We start from the raw sequence: 14,008 nt of genomic DNA, 5'->3' as shown, positions 1-14,008 counted from the left end.
TTTAAAGATGGGGTTTCACCATGATGGCCAGGCTGGTCTTAAACTCCTGACCTCAGGTGATCCACCCTCCCCGCCCTCCCAAAGTGCTAGGATTACAGGCATGAGCCACCGCGCCCGGCCGTCTTGTTTTTCGAGACAGAGTCTTGCTCTGCTGCCCAGCCTGGAGTGCGGTGGCGCGAACTCGGCTCACTGCGATCTCTGCCTCCCACGTTCAAGCGATTCTCCTGCCTCAGCCTCCCGCGTAGCTGGGATTACAGACGCGCGCCACCACGGCCGGCTAATTTTTGTATTCTTAGTAGAGACAGGGTTTCACCATGTTAGCTTGGTTGGTCTCGAACTCAACCTCGTGATCCACCCGCCTCGGTCTCCCAAAGTGCTGGAATTACAGGCGTGAGCCACCGCGCCCAGCCAGCCCTAACGTTTGCCGCCCTCTGCCCCTCAGGCATCCTAGAGCCGCGAGCGGCCTTGCACTGCCCGCGCGTTTCCTCTGCTCCCCAGCACTCTCCGCCGGCCGTGGCCGCACGATAGCTGGCAGCACAGTCAGCCACTGCTTGGGAGCTCGGAAGATGCTCCAGCGCCGCAGCAAGCGCTGCGAAGCCACTCAGCCCTGGTGCAGGAACCAGTGCAGCTAATTGGCGGGCAGTCATCGGGGACGGAAGTGGCCGCCCAAAGCCGGAAGTGGTCCTGGCCCTGAGCCATGTCCTCTCTAGGACTGCAGGAGGCTCGGCATCTCAGTGATAGACCCAGGAATTCAGTGGCGGGACGGAGCGGGGCGGGCTGTGACGACTGAGGTCACGGAGTCCAGCCCTTTGGTCTTTGCTTCCTTCGGTAACGAACGCCATGCGGAAGGTAAGAGGGAACGTTTCAAACCCTGGAACCTGGAGCAGTTGCCGGGGCAACCATGCGGTTTGGGGTGTGGCAGGGGGAGGGCCGCACCGGGAACAAACGTCAGCCATGATTGGTTGGTTTTGCTGGAGACGCCTTTCTCCCCGCCTCGTTGTCTGATTGGCTGAGGGCCGAGCGGGGGGCGTGGCCTCTTGGGACTCAGTCTGGCGGGCGATGGGGCAGCAGAGCGAAAGGCTGGGCCCTGGGACCCCGCGGACTCGCGGCCTCACCGCCGGACCGGGCCTGGGAGCTGGGAGTCGCTGTCCTAGGCAAGGACTGCGCTGAGGCCGAAGCCCCCGGCTCAGGGGGGCGGAGCCGCCAGTCGATCCGTTAGCGCCTGCAACAGGGACCTGGGGCATCAGGGAAGCAGGTGGGAAGCCAGGATGGAAACCTCCTGCCTCTCTGCCTCCGCCCTCACCGTGCTCCTGACACAGCGTCAGTGATGATCTGGTGGGGTTTTCCAGTGGCCGAGAAGCCCCAAGGAAGCCAGGGAAACCGCTGAACCTGCTCACCCTCTACCCTGGGAGACACCAAGACCGTTCGGTGGCTTCTTCCCTCCAGCCTCCCACCAGTGACGCCCATCACCCACCAAGCTATGAGAACCCATAAGCCTGGCGTTCCAGGCCCTTTCATGGCACAGCCCGTACTCCCGCGTGTCTTACTTGCGATTGTCGAATATTTCCCAACTGCCAAGTTCCACTCTTAAGATACTCTTGCCAGATCTATGGGCAAGAGTAATGGGGCCTCTGGAGGGATCCCTAGAGGGCGAAGTGGACCCAGCCCTAGGAAGTGGCAATCTGCAGGCACCCTCCAAGGGACCCTTGGAACCCGTGCCCCTGCACTCTCCCACCAAAGGGGAAACATTTCAACAGGATACTGTGTGCTGCCTGGGATCCCTGGAGGCCAAAGTGAAGTTTTTTTTTTTTTTTTGAGACGGAGTTTCGCTCTTGTTACCCAGGCTGGAGTGCAATGGCGCGATCTCGGCTCACCGCAACCTCCGCCTCCTGGGTTCAGGCAATTCTCCTGCCTCAGCCTCCTGAGTAGCTGGGATTACAGGCACGCACCACCATGCCCAGCTAATTTTTTGTAGTTTTAGTCGAAACGGGGTTTCACCATGTTGACCAGGATGGTCTCGATCTCTTGACCTCGTGATCCACCCGCCTCGGCCTCCCAAAGTGCTGGGATTACAGGCTTGAGCCACCGCGCCCGGCCTCAAAGTGAAGTTTTTAAATGACTCCCTGGATCACTCAACGGTCTTCTCAACAACCTACTCGGGCTCAGCCTCCCCACCTCAGCCTCCCAAGTAGCTGGTACTGCAGGCATGTGCCACCATGCTTGGCTCTTTTTTTTAATTGAATAATTAACCTTGCTATATTGCCCAAGCTGGTCTCAAACTCCTGACGTCAAACGATCCTCCTGCCTCAGCCTCCTTAAATACTAGGATTACAGGTATAAGCCACCACACCCAGCTTCAACAGACCTCTGAATCACTCAAGTCCTGACACCCAGTCCCTGGGACGCTGACCACGCAGCATAAGGAACTGAAATTAATGCAAGCAACACACTGAGTGCGTGAGGACTCTGCTCAGCTCTCTTGCCAAGTGATGATAGCTTCCAGGGTCATTTTAGCAACTCTCCTACCTCTGTTGCTAAGAAAATGAGCTCTTTGGCCTGGCGCGGTGGCTCACACCTGTATTCCTAACACTATGGGAGGCCGAGGCAGACAGATCACAAGCTGAGGAGATCAAGACCATCTTGGCTAACACAGTGAAACCCTATCTCTACTAAAAATACAAAAAATTAGCCGGGCATGGTGGCATGCACCTGTAGTCCCAGCTACTGGGGAGGCTGAGGCAGGAGAATCACTTGAACCCGGAAGACGGAGGTTGCAGTGAGCCTAGATTGCGCCACTGTGCTTCAGACTGGGTGATAGAGTGAGCCTCCATCTCAAAAAAAAAAAAAACTTTTTGAGAGCAACCCTGCATTACAAATGAGTCTCCCTTCACCCCTCACCCTGAGCCAAGCAGAGCAGTCCTATTTCTGTCTGAGTGACTGGAGCCATGAAGACAAGCTGAAGGCAGAAAACAGCTTGTTTTTTTTGTTTTTTTTCTGGCCTGATAAATAATCATTTAATTCAACCAATCCTGCCAGCATCCTTAGCCTAGATTCTAGAGACCACCTGAACACCATCAAGTCCTTCCTGGCTTCCACTAGCAAGCAGCTCCCTGGTTTCCAGTTGATTACATCCCCATACCCCCATCTCGCTGAGTCTAACATTCCTGAAGGTCAAGTCTATTGTCTTTTTTTTTTTTTTTTTTTTTTAGACAGTCTCACTCTGTCACCCAGGCTGAGTGCAGTGGCAAGATCTCAGCTCACTGCCATCTCCACTTCCTGGCTTGAAGTGATTCTACCTCAGCCTCCCAAGTAGCTGGAACTACTGGTACCTGCCACGATGCCTAGCTAATTTTTGTATTTTTAGTAGAGACTTTCACCATGGTTGGCCAGGCTGGTCTCATACTCCTCACCTTAAATGATCCACCCGCCTTGGCCTCTCAAAGTGCTAGGCTCACAAGTGTGAGCCGCTGTGCCCAGCTTTGTCCTCCTCCTTTTAGATAGCCCTGCATGGGGCTTAGTGGTGCACACCAGTAGTCCCAGCTACTTGGGAAGCTGAGGTGAGTGGATCACTTGAGCCCAGGAGTCCAAGGCCAGCCTGAGCAACATAGCAAGACCCCATCTCTATTTTTAAAAAGACAAAACGGCCAGGCGTGGTGGCTCACGCCTATAATCCCAGCAGTTTGGGAGGCTAAGGCAAGCACATCACCTGAGGTTGGGAGTTCAAGACTAGCCTGACCAACATGGAGAAACCCTGCATCTACTAAAAATTAAAAAAAAAAATAGCCAGTTATGGTGGCACGTGCCTGTAATCCCAGCTACTTGGGAGGCTGAGGCAGGAGAATTGCTTGAATGTGGGGAGGCAAAGGTTGCAGTGAGCTGAGATCGTGCCACTACACACTACACTCCAGCCTGGGTGACAGAACGACTCTGTCTCAAAAAAAAAAGGAAAGGAAAAACCTGGGCTAGCAATACCCACTCACATTGCTGTGGAGAGCCGGGGCGCTGAGTCTACAGTGCTTGGCCCCATGCCTGGAAGAGCAGCTGCTTAACAACTGGCAGCTATGATTACTCTCCTCAGTCCATCGTCCTAGGCAAGCCACTCTTTTTGTTTGGAGCTGGGAGCCAACCAGGGCTGTGGCCGCCCTGGTGGCCCCATAATCCACAGAGACAGGTGGGGTCTCTATGGCCCCCCTGGTGCAGACATCCTCATGATCAGTTGGTGTCAGAGCTGAAAGTTATCTCAGGAGCTGGGCCACAGATATGGGATGACAGCCAGGCTGAGCTCATCCCCACCCAGGGGAAAAAGCAGAGAATGGGAGTTGGGAGCTGCAGAGGTTAAAACCAGGGGAAGGGCCGGGCGCGGTGGCTCAAGCCTGTAATCGCAGCACTTTGGGAGGCCGAGGCGGGTGGATCACGAGGTCAAGAGATCGAGACCATCCTGGTCAACATGGTGAAACACCGTCTCTACTAAAAATACAAAAAATCAGCTGGGCATGATGGCGCGTGCCTGTATTCCCAGCTACTCAGGAGGGTGAGGCAGGAGAATTGCCTGAACCCAGGAGGCAGAGGTTGCGGTGAGCCGAGATCGCGCCATTGCACTCCAGCCTGGGTAACATGAGTGAAACTCCGCCTCAAAAAAAAAAAAAAAAAAAAAAAAAAAAAAACCGGGCAAAAAAAAAAAAAAAAAAAAAAAAAAAAAACCAGGGGAAGAAGCCAGGCGAGGGGCTCACGCCTATAATCCCAGTACTTTGGGAGACTGAGGCAGGTGGATCACCTGAGATCAGGAGTTTGATACCAGCCTGGCCAACATGGTGAAACCCCTTCTCTACAAAAAATTAGCCGAGCATGGTGGCACATGCCCATAGTCCCAGCTACCCAGGAGGCTGAGGCAGGAATATCTCTGGGACCCAGGAGGCGGAGGTTGCAGTAAGCCAAGATTGTGCCACACTGCACTCTAGCCTGGGTGACAGAGTGAGACTCCATCTCAAAAACAAAAACAAAAAACAAAGCAAAAAAACAGGGGAAGACCAGGAGTAAATCAGAGCCAGGCAGAGGTGAGTAGGGCAAATTATAAAGGACGTATACCAAGAGGCCAAGGAGGTGAGACAAAGCAGAGGCAGGTGGCAGCAGCTGCAGCATGGGCCAAGAAGGAAAGTGGCCCCTGGTGAGTAAGGAGCCCTCACTGGACCAAAGGCAGGCCATGGTGGGAGCAGACGGAAAAGACCAGTCACAGAACACAGCCACCGGTGCCTGGGTGGGAGATGGGGCAGGCAGGAGTTTCCACACCAGCTCTGCCTCCTCCTGGCTTCCAAAGAGAAGAGCTGAGGGGGAGTGCCGGTTCAGTGAGCAGTGCTCTCGGGACAAGTGACACAGCAGCAGACAGCCTGGCAGGAGGTCCCCAGGTCCAGGAGTGGCTGGCTGACCTGGAAAACCTCTCTGAAGTCTTGGCTTGCCAATGTGTGCAATACTCTGGAATGGGCCTTGGACAAAAGGGACCCCAACCCAGGGGTGGAGGCTGAGGAGGAGAGGATGCTCAAGCCAATGAGGCATCGGAGGATGCCTCACTGAGGACAAGGGATTGCCCCAGGAGCTTCCCCATGCTGGGGGGGGGATCAGTGCCAAGGCCTCAGGAGACAGAGTTGTAGGCAGGAGCTCCAAGTCCAAGGCCTTTAATTTCGCAGCCAGAGTGCCTGCCCTTTCTCGCCCTCGCCCCTCCCACGTCGCCATGCCCCACCCCATGCCCTTACCGCCCTAGCTCCCTTCCTGCGCCCCTCTCTCCTCCCTCGGGGCTTTGACACCAGTGGGGCTGTCCCAGTGGCCCTGGGCGCCCCAGTCCCCCTCTCCTGGCCTCCTAGGTGGGAGCGGGTGGGGGCGCGGCCAGAGCCCCTGCCGCTGCCGCCCCCAGCATCAGCATGGCCAGGGCCTTGGGCCCGGTGGTGTGGATCTTCTCGTGCCGGTGCAAGTTGGAGCGCCGGCTGAAGCTCTTGCCACACAGCGGGCAGGCGTAGGGCCGCACGCCGCGGTGGGTGCGCTGGTGCGCGGTGAGGTGCGAGCTGTGGCTGAAGCTCTTGCCGCAGTCGAGGCAGTGGTAGGGTTTCTCGCCCGTGTGCGTGCGGTTGTGCGCGATGAGGTTGGAGCGCTGGCTGAAGCACTTGCCGCACTCGGGGCACGGGTAGGGCTTGACCCCGGTGTGGGTGCGCTGGTGGGTGACCAACGCCGAGCTCTGCGTGAAGCACTTTGCGCAGATGGGGCACTTGTGCGGCTTGGCGCCCGTGTGGGTTCCCTGGTGGGTGACCAGGTCCGAGCGGCGGGTGAAGCGCTTGGCGCAGCGGTCGCACACGTAGGGCTTCTCGCCGGTGTGGATGCGCTGGTGCTGGATCAGCGTGGAGTGGTGGCTGAAGCTCTTCCGGCAGGAGGGGCAGGTGTAGGGCTTCTCGCCCGTGTGGATGATCTGGTGCTGGATGAGGTGCGAGCTGCGGCCAAAGCGCTTGCCACAGTCCGTGCAGGCGTAGGGCTTCTCGCCCGTGTGCGTGCGCCGGTGCGTCACCAGGTGCGAGTGCCAGCTGAAGCCTTTGCCGCACTGCTCGCACCGGTAGCTCTTCCTGCCCGCCTCCCCGTCAGGGGCCAGGCCCTCCTCGCCGCTCTCCGGGGCTCCCTTCTCCTCCTCGCTGGGCTTCCCTGGGACACGGCCCTCCTGGGGCTCCGGGGGACTGGGGTCAGGCGGGGCTGCACCCGGGGTGCTGTCTGGATCCGCAGGCTGCCAGGCGTCTCTGGCCAGCCCTGAGCTCCGGCCGCAGGCTGCTTCCTGCGCGCACTGCGGGACGGCCCCCTGGGCTTTCCCTGCCCTGATTCTGAAGGGCTTCACATCTCCAAGGGCTGCCACGCCCTTGGGGCATGGCACCCCCTGTCTCTCTTGGATGGGTCCTGGAAAAAGAAAGTCGTTTCCAGCGAGGGACAAGCTTCCCTAAGGGCCCCCATGGATAGAGAAGGCAGAGCTGAGGGTGGGGGCTGGATTCTGGGAGACCAGAAAGTGCAAGGGCTGCCCTCTACAGAGGAGGGGGTCTGGCGGCCCTGTCCCGCTCCCACAGACAACAGCCAGAAGACCCACGTCTGGACTCCACTCACCTAGACAAAGGCGCACTCCCATCTCTCACCTGTGCACGCGCCTCTCCAATCTTCCTTCTGGTCTCCTGTCTGCCGGCTGGAGCCTGAGGCCTCACCCTTGCCCTGCACTTGAGGGGCCCAGAAAGGCCTGCTGAAGGGAAAGCCTGCCAAGAAAGAGGTGCCATGCTATCACAGGCCTGCTGGCGCTGCCCAGTGGCAGACATCATCCCCCAAAACTGATGGGGCCAAAGTAGGGGGTGAGGCTCTGGAAACATGGAGTAAAATAAAGCAGCTTCAAGAAGTCCCCGGAGGTAGGGGTCCGCCACCTGGCTGGGGGCTGCCAAAGCTGCTCTCCTCTGAGCTGAGTAGGCCTGTCTCCTCTTTCCCTGAACCAGCAACAACATTTAAGGGAGAGGAGTGGGCAACACCCTACATCATGACCCACTGGACCAGTAACCCACGCCTACACCCACAGCTGGAGGCGGGTAGTGGCTCTCCATGTGGGAGGACTTGGAACAAAGAGGGCCAGGGTTGCCAACGACTAAGAGGTCATCCCATTTGTTGACTCTTGGAGGTGAGTGGCCCCGGGAGTTTTGGCCAACTCAGTAAGAGAGCAGAGACGCCCTGGCTTCCGCCACCAGTGGGAGGAAAGGAATGTGTTGGACCAACCAGGTGGCTTGCGGCGTCTGTGAGGCCTGCCATGGGGTTGAAATGGGTGCTGAGTTCCTTCTGATTCCCCAGGACTTGCTTGGGCTTGCTGGCCCAGGCCCCAGGGAACCATAAGAGCAGTGGTGTGCAGCCTGAGCTAATTAAAGGGGTGACCGTCCCTGGTGCCAGCCAGCGGGGCCTGGGCACCACGATGCCACCAGTTGGAACTGCTGAGTCCTGGATTCTGCCTGGATTAGCGAGTGTGCAATACCTGGGTATCAACTGAATGAATTAATAAATGAATGACTGAACACTGATTTTTCCATATGAAAACTAGACTCTGGAACTGAGGAGTCAAAAGTTCTGGGATGGCTGGGCACAGTGGGTCACACCTGTAATCTCAACACTATGGGAGGTCAAAGCAGGAGGATGGCTTGAGTCCAGGAGCTCAAGACCAACCTGAGCAACATAGTGAGATCCCATTTCTACCAAAAAGAAAAAAATTAACTGGGCATGATTGTGCCTGTAGTGCTGGCTTCTCAGGAGGCTGACATAGGAGGATCACTTGTACCTAGAAAGTTGAGGCTGCATGAGTTGTGATGGCACCACTCCACTCTAGCCTGGGTGACAGAGCAAGGCTCTGTCTAAAAAAAAAAAAAAAAAAGCTCTGTGACTCAAATACTTACCATCCTAGAAAAGGAACCAAAGCCCCTCAGAGACAAGCACCTGCTCCTCAAAGCAGTTGGGACACCTCAGGGTCTGCAGGGCCTGGGGAGTCCAGCTCATGTTATTTCCCTCCAGGGAAGGCAGCCCCCAGGCCCCGAAGGCAAGCTTGCTGCTCAGACGCCTCTGAAGTTGGGGCTTGGAAAGGAAGCTGGAGCTACAGGAGTGAGCCCTTCGGATGAACCGAGGAAAAGCGGACTTCCTGGGTCAGCGTCTGGGTACAGTAGCTGCTAGCTACATGCGGCTATTTAAACTCTAATTTGAGCTGATTAAAACCAATTAAAGTTAAAAACTTGAGGGCTCTACCCACATTTCAAGTGCTCAGCGGCCACACAGGGCTTGTGGCTACCATCCTAGCACATGCAGAACATTTCCATTGTTACAGAAGTTTCCATGGAATGGTGCTGTCTCGAGGGACAAGGAGAAGGATGGGAGGGAGAGGGAGGAAAGGGAGTAGAGAGGAGACGGCAGAGCAGGACCCCTCCCTGACAACCCAGTCCCCCCATCAGGCAAGTGCTTACCCAGCGACAGCCCGTTTCTCTTCTGCAGGACATCCCTATAGAAGTTCTGCTGCGTGTGGTCCAGCCGTCCCCACTCCTCCCGGGAGAGGTACAAGGCCACATCCTCAAAGGTCACTGGCATCTGAAACAATGTGAAACATCCACTCTCCAGGACACGCTGTGGACACGGTGGAGGGACATCATGACATGAGATGTGTGGCGAGACCCCGGACTCCCAACCCACTGTCTCGAGTGAGGCCGGCCACTTGCATCTGATGGGGAAGTGGGTGAGTCACCCGAGGCCTTTTGGGGAGTTGAGAAGAGACCAAATGGTATTTTCAGGGACTACAGTTAAGACTCAGATGCCCATACAGCCCCCATCCTCAGCTCAGACGGCTCCCAACAGCTTCCAGTGAAAGCCCCTGTGTCTCTACTTCCTGCTGCTTCTCCTCCAGCTTTGGCTAGGTCTGACTGTGGGCCTCGAGCCTGGACAATTCCAGCAGCACTAGCAAGAGCCCCAGGCTTCGGGCTTGGTTGCAAGTGGGGCCAGCGGGGTCCTGGCTTTGCACAGAACCAGCAGATGTAGGAAGAACTGAGCACCATGCAGGGGCTGGGGAAGGGCCACTCACCTGGGACCAGGCGGTGAGGAGCGCCGCGGCCATCTGCCGGTCTCTGGTCCTCCCCTCTCGGGAAAGCACTGGGATCCGGGGGGAGGGGAGGGCTATGGGAGGAGAGTGGTCCTCAGGGTGACCAGCTCATCCTGCTGGACCTGCTGCTACCCTAGCTGCCTCAAACTCCGCCCCCAGCCCAACCCAAGGACAGGGTCGGATGGCTCTGAGGCTGCTGGGGGTAGGGAGCCATGGGGAGAGAGCATCCCCTGCTGGCATAGAGACCCTCAGCCCCACCTGAACCTGGGCCGAGCCTTGACCTCCCCACAGCTGCCTCCCTGGGAAAGACTCTCTTCCCCGTCCCTCTCCTACCTCCTCCAGGCAAGAAGAGGGCTTTCTCCTTAGAACCATGACTTAGGGGTGCCCAGCCCCATGCACCTTGAGCCCCGTCCTCCTGCGATGCCCCCTCGGGGTGTGGCTCCTCTGGCTCCATCTTAATGTGTGATGACTCCTGAGTGGCTCCTGGAGGCATCGCCTCCCCCAGCCCAGAAAGCATTTCCTGACGAGGATGTCCACGATCTGGCACCTAGAAGGAACAGCCCCATCAGGAGCCGGGCGAGTGGGAGAGACACCCAGAGCTGCCTGTCAGGGCGTTCCAGCAGGGTCTGAACCCACACGCAAGACAAAGCTTGAAGGACTGGCCTTGCTGCCTCCACTCCAGCTCACCCCAGCAAGGACAGGCAGCAAGAAGAGGCTCCAGCCTCACACTGACGACAGCAGTGTAGACTGCTGTTTATTAGTATATGAGGAAACCAAGCTTAGTGGCTTGAGTATGTTCCCTAAGAATCCATGTCCTTCCTGAACCTCAGAATGGGACCTTATTGGGGAAAAAGGGTCTTTATAGAAGTCAGTTAAAGATCTTGAGATGAAATCATCCTGGATTTAGAGTGAGCCTAAAATCTAATGACTTATGTCCTTATAAGAATAGGAGAGGACACAGAGAAGGAAGCAGACTGGAGGGATGCCCATGCCAAGGACACTAGGAGTCCCCAGGAGCTGGACGAGGCAAGGGCCGGTCCTCCTAGCCTAGAGCTTCCAAAGGGAGTGTGACCCTGCAGACCCTAGATTTTGGACTTCAGGCATCCAGGACTGTGAGAAGTCAATTCTAGTTCTTTTTTTTTTTTTTTAGATCAAGTCTCGCTCTTGTTCCCCAGGCTGGAGCGCAATGGCATGATCTCGGCTCAGCTCACTGCAACCTCTGCCTCCCGGGTTCAAGCGATTCTTCTGCCCCAGCCTCCTGAGTAGCTGGGATTACAGGAGTGTGCCACCACATCCGGCTAATTTTTGTATTTTAGTGGAGATGGGATTTCACCATGTTGGCCAGGCTGGTCTCGAACTCCTGACCTCAGGTGATCTGCCCACCTCAGCCTCCCAAAGTGCTGGGATTACATGCGTGACCCACCACACCCGGCCAATTTTGGTTGTTTTCAGATCCCCAGAGAGTGGAAACTTGTGACAGCAGCCACGGGAGACGAACACACCACAGCTCGGGAGGAGACAACAGCCCCCACAGAGCTCAAAAGCTTCGGGAAAGTCAGGCAGGGCACTGGTGGGGCCTCATCTATAGCACAGGGACTGGCCAGCCTTCTGCTGGGGCCTCACACCTTCCTCCGTGCCCTATCTTTGTTTGGGTCTTGGAGGGAAAGAACCTCAGGCCAGGTGTCCCTGGGTGCCAGACCTGGCGACACCCGTCCCCAGCCAGGCAGCCTTTGGGACATAGCTGCTCTTCACCTGCACAGAGCAGTCATGGGGTTCACACAGATAATGGTGGAGAAGGAGCTGCTGGCTCAGGAAAGTCCTGGATAAACACAGGTTGGTGCTGGTCATTCTTCCCTTCCTGTGCACATGGGACAGAAGCCAGTGCCAGCAGAGAATGCCAACCCGTGGGGCTCCACTCCCAGGCGCAGGGTGTTCAGGGCACACGGAAGTGGACAGGAAACTGAACCATGCTAACAATTCTTTGTGCTTCTATGGTGTGAAAACCATAGATGATGGCATCTCATGCCTAGTGTCTCCTTAGAGCCTCTCAATGACCCTGCGAGGCAGGTGGGAACAGCAAGTATGTGATCTGCATGTTACAGTGACACATCCGGTTCCAGAGGCCAGGGGATTGGCCCCTGGCCTGTTGCTGACTCATCCTCCTCCGACTCCAAGCCCGGAGACCCAGGTCCCCTGCAAATAGTAATCACACACACACACACACACACTCTCACACTCAAACACACATGCATGCACACACAGGCAGCAGGTACAGGCAGGAAGAAGGACTGGGAGCTCAGACCCAGAGAGATGAGAAGTTGTGGTTCCAGATAGAGAAGGACAGGGAGGGAGAACAGGTTTCCCTGCATGCTCTGAGTGCTGCTCAGACAGAAAACTTCATCAATAGGACCCCCACCCAGCCCCCTGCCGTCTCCTGTGGCTACTGACTACAGAATTCACCAGGAAAGCAAAACTGTTATCCTGTAAATTCCAGACAGAGGGTACTACCCAGCATGCCACCTTCTCTTTGACCCCCCTCCCCAGTGAGTCTAACTCTTCCATGGGTCCAGACTCCCTGCCTTTGAAATCTCCTCCGCACCAGCCTCTCCCATGGCACGCCTCCCTCACCCAGCCCCATCCGTACCTCCAGGGCTGTCTCCTTGTCCTGGGTGGTCTGGATGCCTCCACCGTCTGCAGACATTTTCTATTTCAGAACTAGAAAGAACAGCTGAGTTACTGCTCCCTCTTCTTGGCCAAGCCCCCTCCAGCTTCTGGCCAGGAGCCTGAAAGAGCAGATAGAAACCAGCCCTCGCTTCCTAGACACCTCCAAAGAGCCCGGAAAATCCCCATGAGAACCGGCACTGCCTGGTCCCCATCGGAAAGAAAGTCTCCCAGACCCTATCCGATGGTGCCACTCTGTGATGTTTTCTGGGTCCTGTTTTTGAAAGAGTGCTATTTTGTACTGTCCCCTTTATTGCTGAAGCAAGAGTCTGACACCTCAGTGCAGTCGGCTCAGGGAAAGCCGGGGCTAAATTGTAATTTATATTTCCTGTCATCAGGAGCAGAAAGTTCTGCAGTGATCCTGCAAAACAGGTGCTGGAGGGACCCCGCCCACCAGAGTCAGGGGAATCCAGGCCCTGCTGTCCCCCAGCCTCGGGACATGCCCCCTGTGTCCATACCTGACTCCCAGCCCTACCTGGGATTCAGAAATCAACCTGCCTGCTCTCAGCAGCCCCTCTGCAGATGCAACCACCTGCCCCGGGCCTGGGATGCCCATCCTGCTCTCGGTTTTGGCAGACAATGTCCTTCTCCTTCCTACACCTGGTCCTGGCCCCCTTCTCTCCTGCCAGCTCGAAGCCTTCCACCTTTGACCCCAACCCCTCCTGCATGCTAATCATCTGTGCCGGTATCGGGATCCAGGAGCCCTCCCCAACACCCCCTTCTCACCGGGGTGGAAGCAGAGAGGGCACCTGCGGCAGCAGGATCCCCCTCCCCGGGGAAGGGAGTCTCCACAGCCTGTACGGGGCGGGGGAGCCGGGTGGAGACTGGGATTAGGGACAACAGGAAGTCCCTCCCAGATCCCATTCCCCATACAGCCGTAGCCCTACAGCGTTCCCGGTTTTGAGGGTTCCGGGTCTGGAGTCCCGAGCCTGGGTTGCACCTGCTCTTGGCCAAGAGGTGACTCCCAGATCTGCAATGCCAGCTTGCGAGGATGGCTTCACCCAGCATGTGTTTGTAATGCCAGCAAGGCAGGGCCACCAAAATGAAAAAATGGGAAGATGTATTTCATGGAAAGATTGTCTTATCTGAAGTTTCAAAGAGAGCATTGCAGTCATCCTCACAGGTAGAAAGGGGCATTTTGCAGGGTGGAGAGGGCGGGACCATTCATGTTAGCACAAGCGGTTTCTGAAGGTTATTGTCTCCTGAGGGACTCTGAATTCACTTAAGGACTTCTAGTCAGGGGTCTTCTGGGTACCCCCAAGACTGGCACAGAACTCTCTCCCTAAGAGTGAACTTGGCCGGGCACAGTGACTCAAGCCTGTAATCCCAGCACTTTGGGAGGCCGAGGCGGGTGGATCACGAGGTCAAGAGATCGAGACCATCCTGGCCAACATGGTGAAACGCCGTCTCTACTAAAAATACAGAAAAAAACTAGCTGGGCGCGGTGGCGTGCACCTGTAGTCCCAGCTACTTGGGAGGCTGAGGCAGGAGAATTGCTTGAACCCGGGAGGCGGAGGTTGCAGTGAGCCGAGATTGTACCACTGCACTCCAGCCTAGCTCCTGGCAACAGAGTGAGACTCTGTCTCAAAAAAAAAAAAAAAAAAAAAAAAAAAAAAAGAGTGAACTTGGGAAACAGGCTGGGGACTCCCCACAACCCGGATGCCC

General features: G+C 56.5%; 1 protein-coding gene and 1 long non-coding RNA gene across 3 annotated transcripts in view; one reads left to right on the top strand and one right to left on the bottom strand.

Annotated features, from left to right (window-relative positions):
• Positions 1 to 8,767, top strand: part of LOC108290986 — a 12,486-nt gene extending 3,719 nt beyond the window's left edge. Inside the window, exon 2 of the long non-coding RNA XR_001819770.2 lies at positions 8,554 to 8,767. This is a non-coding gene — a long non-coding RNA (uncharacterized LOC108290986). The remainder of the gene's footprint in view (positions 1 to 8,553) is intronic.
• Positions 5,654 to 13,635, bottom strand: ZNF205 (zinc finger protein 205). Of its 2 annotated transcripts, none has more exons than XM_017511141.2 (7): positions 13,070 to 13,635; positions 12,267 to 12,405; positions 9,956 to 10,169; positions 9,605 to 9,696; positions 8,997 to 9,117; positions 7,155 to 7,268; positions 5,654 to 6,924 (listed from the first exon to the last, which is right to left on the bottom strand). In XM_017511141.2, exons 2-7 carry the CDS (start codon positions 12,321 to 12,323, stop codon positions 5,852 to 5,854), a joined length of 1,671 nt encoding a protein of 556 aa, XP_017366630.1. In that variant the 5' UTR covers positions 12,324 to 12,405; positions 13,070 to 13,635; the 3' UTR covers positions 5,654 to 5,851. The 2 variants fall into 2 exon arrangements, with proteins under 2 accessions (XP_017366630.1, XP_017366633.1); XM_017511144.2 differs by having other exon boundaries at positions 10,022 to 10,169.
• Positions 13,636 to 14,008: the final 373 nt, after the last annotated feature.

This window comes from Cebus imitator, unplaced genomic scaffold, assembly GCF_001604975.1.
Source record: "Cebus imitator isolate Cc_AM_T3 unplaced genomic scaffold, Cebus_imitator-1.0 Scaffold444, whole genome shotgun sequence".
Classification (NCBI taxonomy): domain Eukaryota; kingdom Metazoa; phylum Chordata; class Mammalia; order Primates; family Cebidae; genus Cebus; species Cebus imitator.
The sequence above is the reverse complement of the archived record's forward strand: the minus strand, read 5'-3'. Positions and strand labels throughout refer to the sequence as shown.

What these genes read in the sequence shown, in the direction of transcription:
- ZNF205 (XM_017511141.2), bottom strand. Translation starts at nt 12,323, where the DNA reads ATGTCTGCAGACGGTGGAGGCATCCAGACCACCCAGGACAAGGAGACA. An exon ending in ACAAGGAGACAGCCCTGGAG is followed by an intron (nt 10,170 to 12,266) that starts GTACGGATGGGG and finishes TGTTCCTTCTAG; the next exon opens with GTGCCAGATCGTGGACATCC. An exon ending in CCTCTTCTTGCCTGGAGGAG is followed by an intron (nt 9,697 to 9,955) that starts GTAGGAGAGGGA and finishes CTCCTCCCATAG; the next exon opens with CCCTCCCCTCCCCCCGGATC.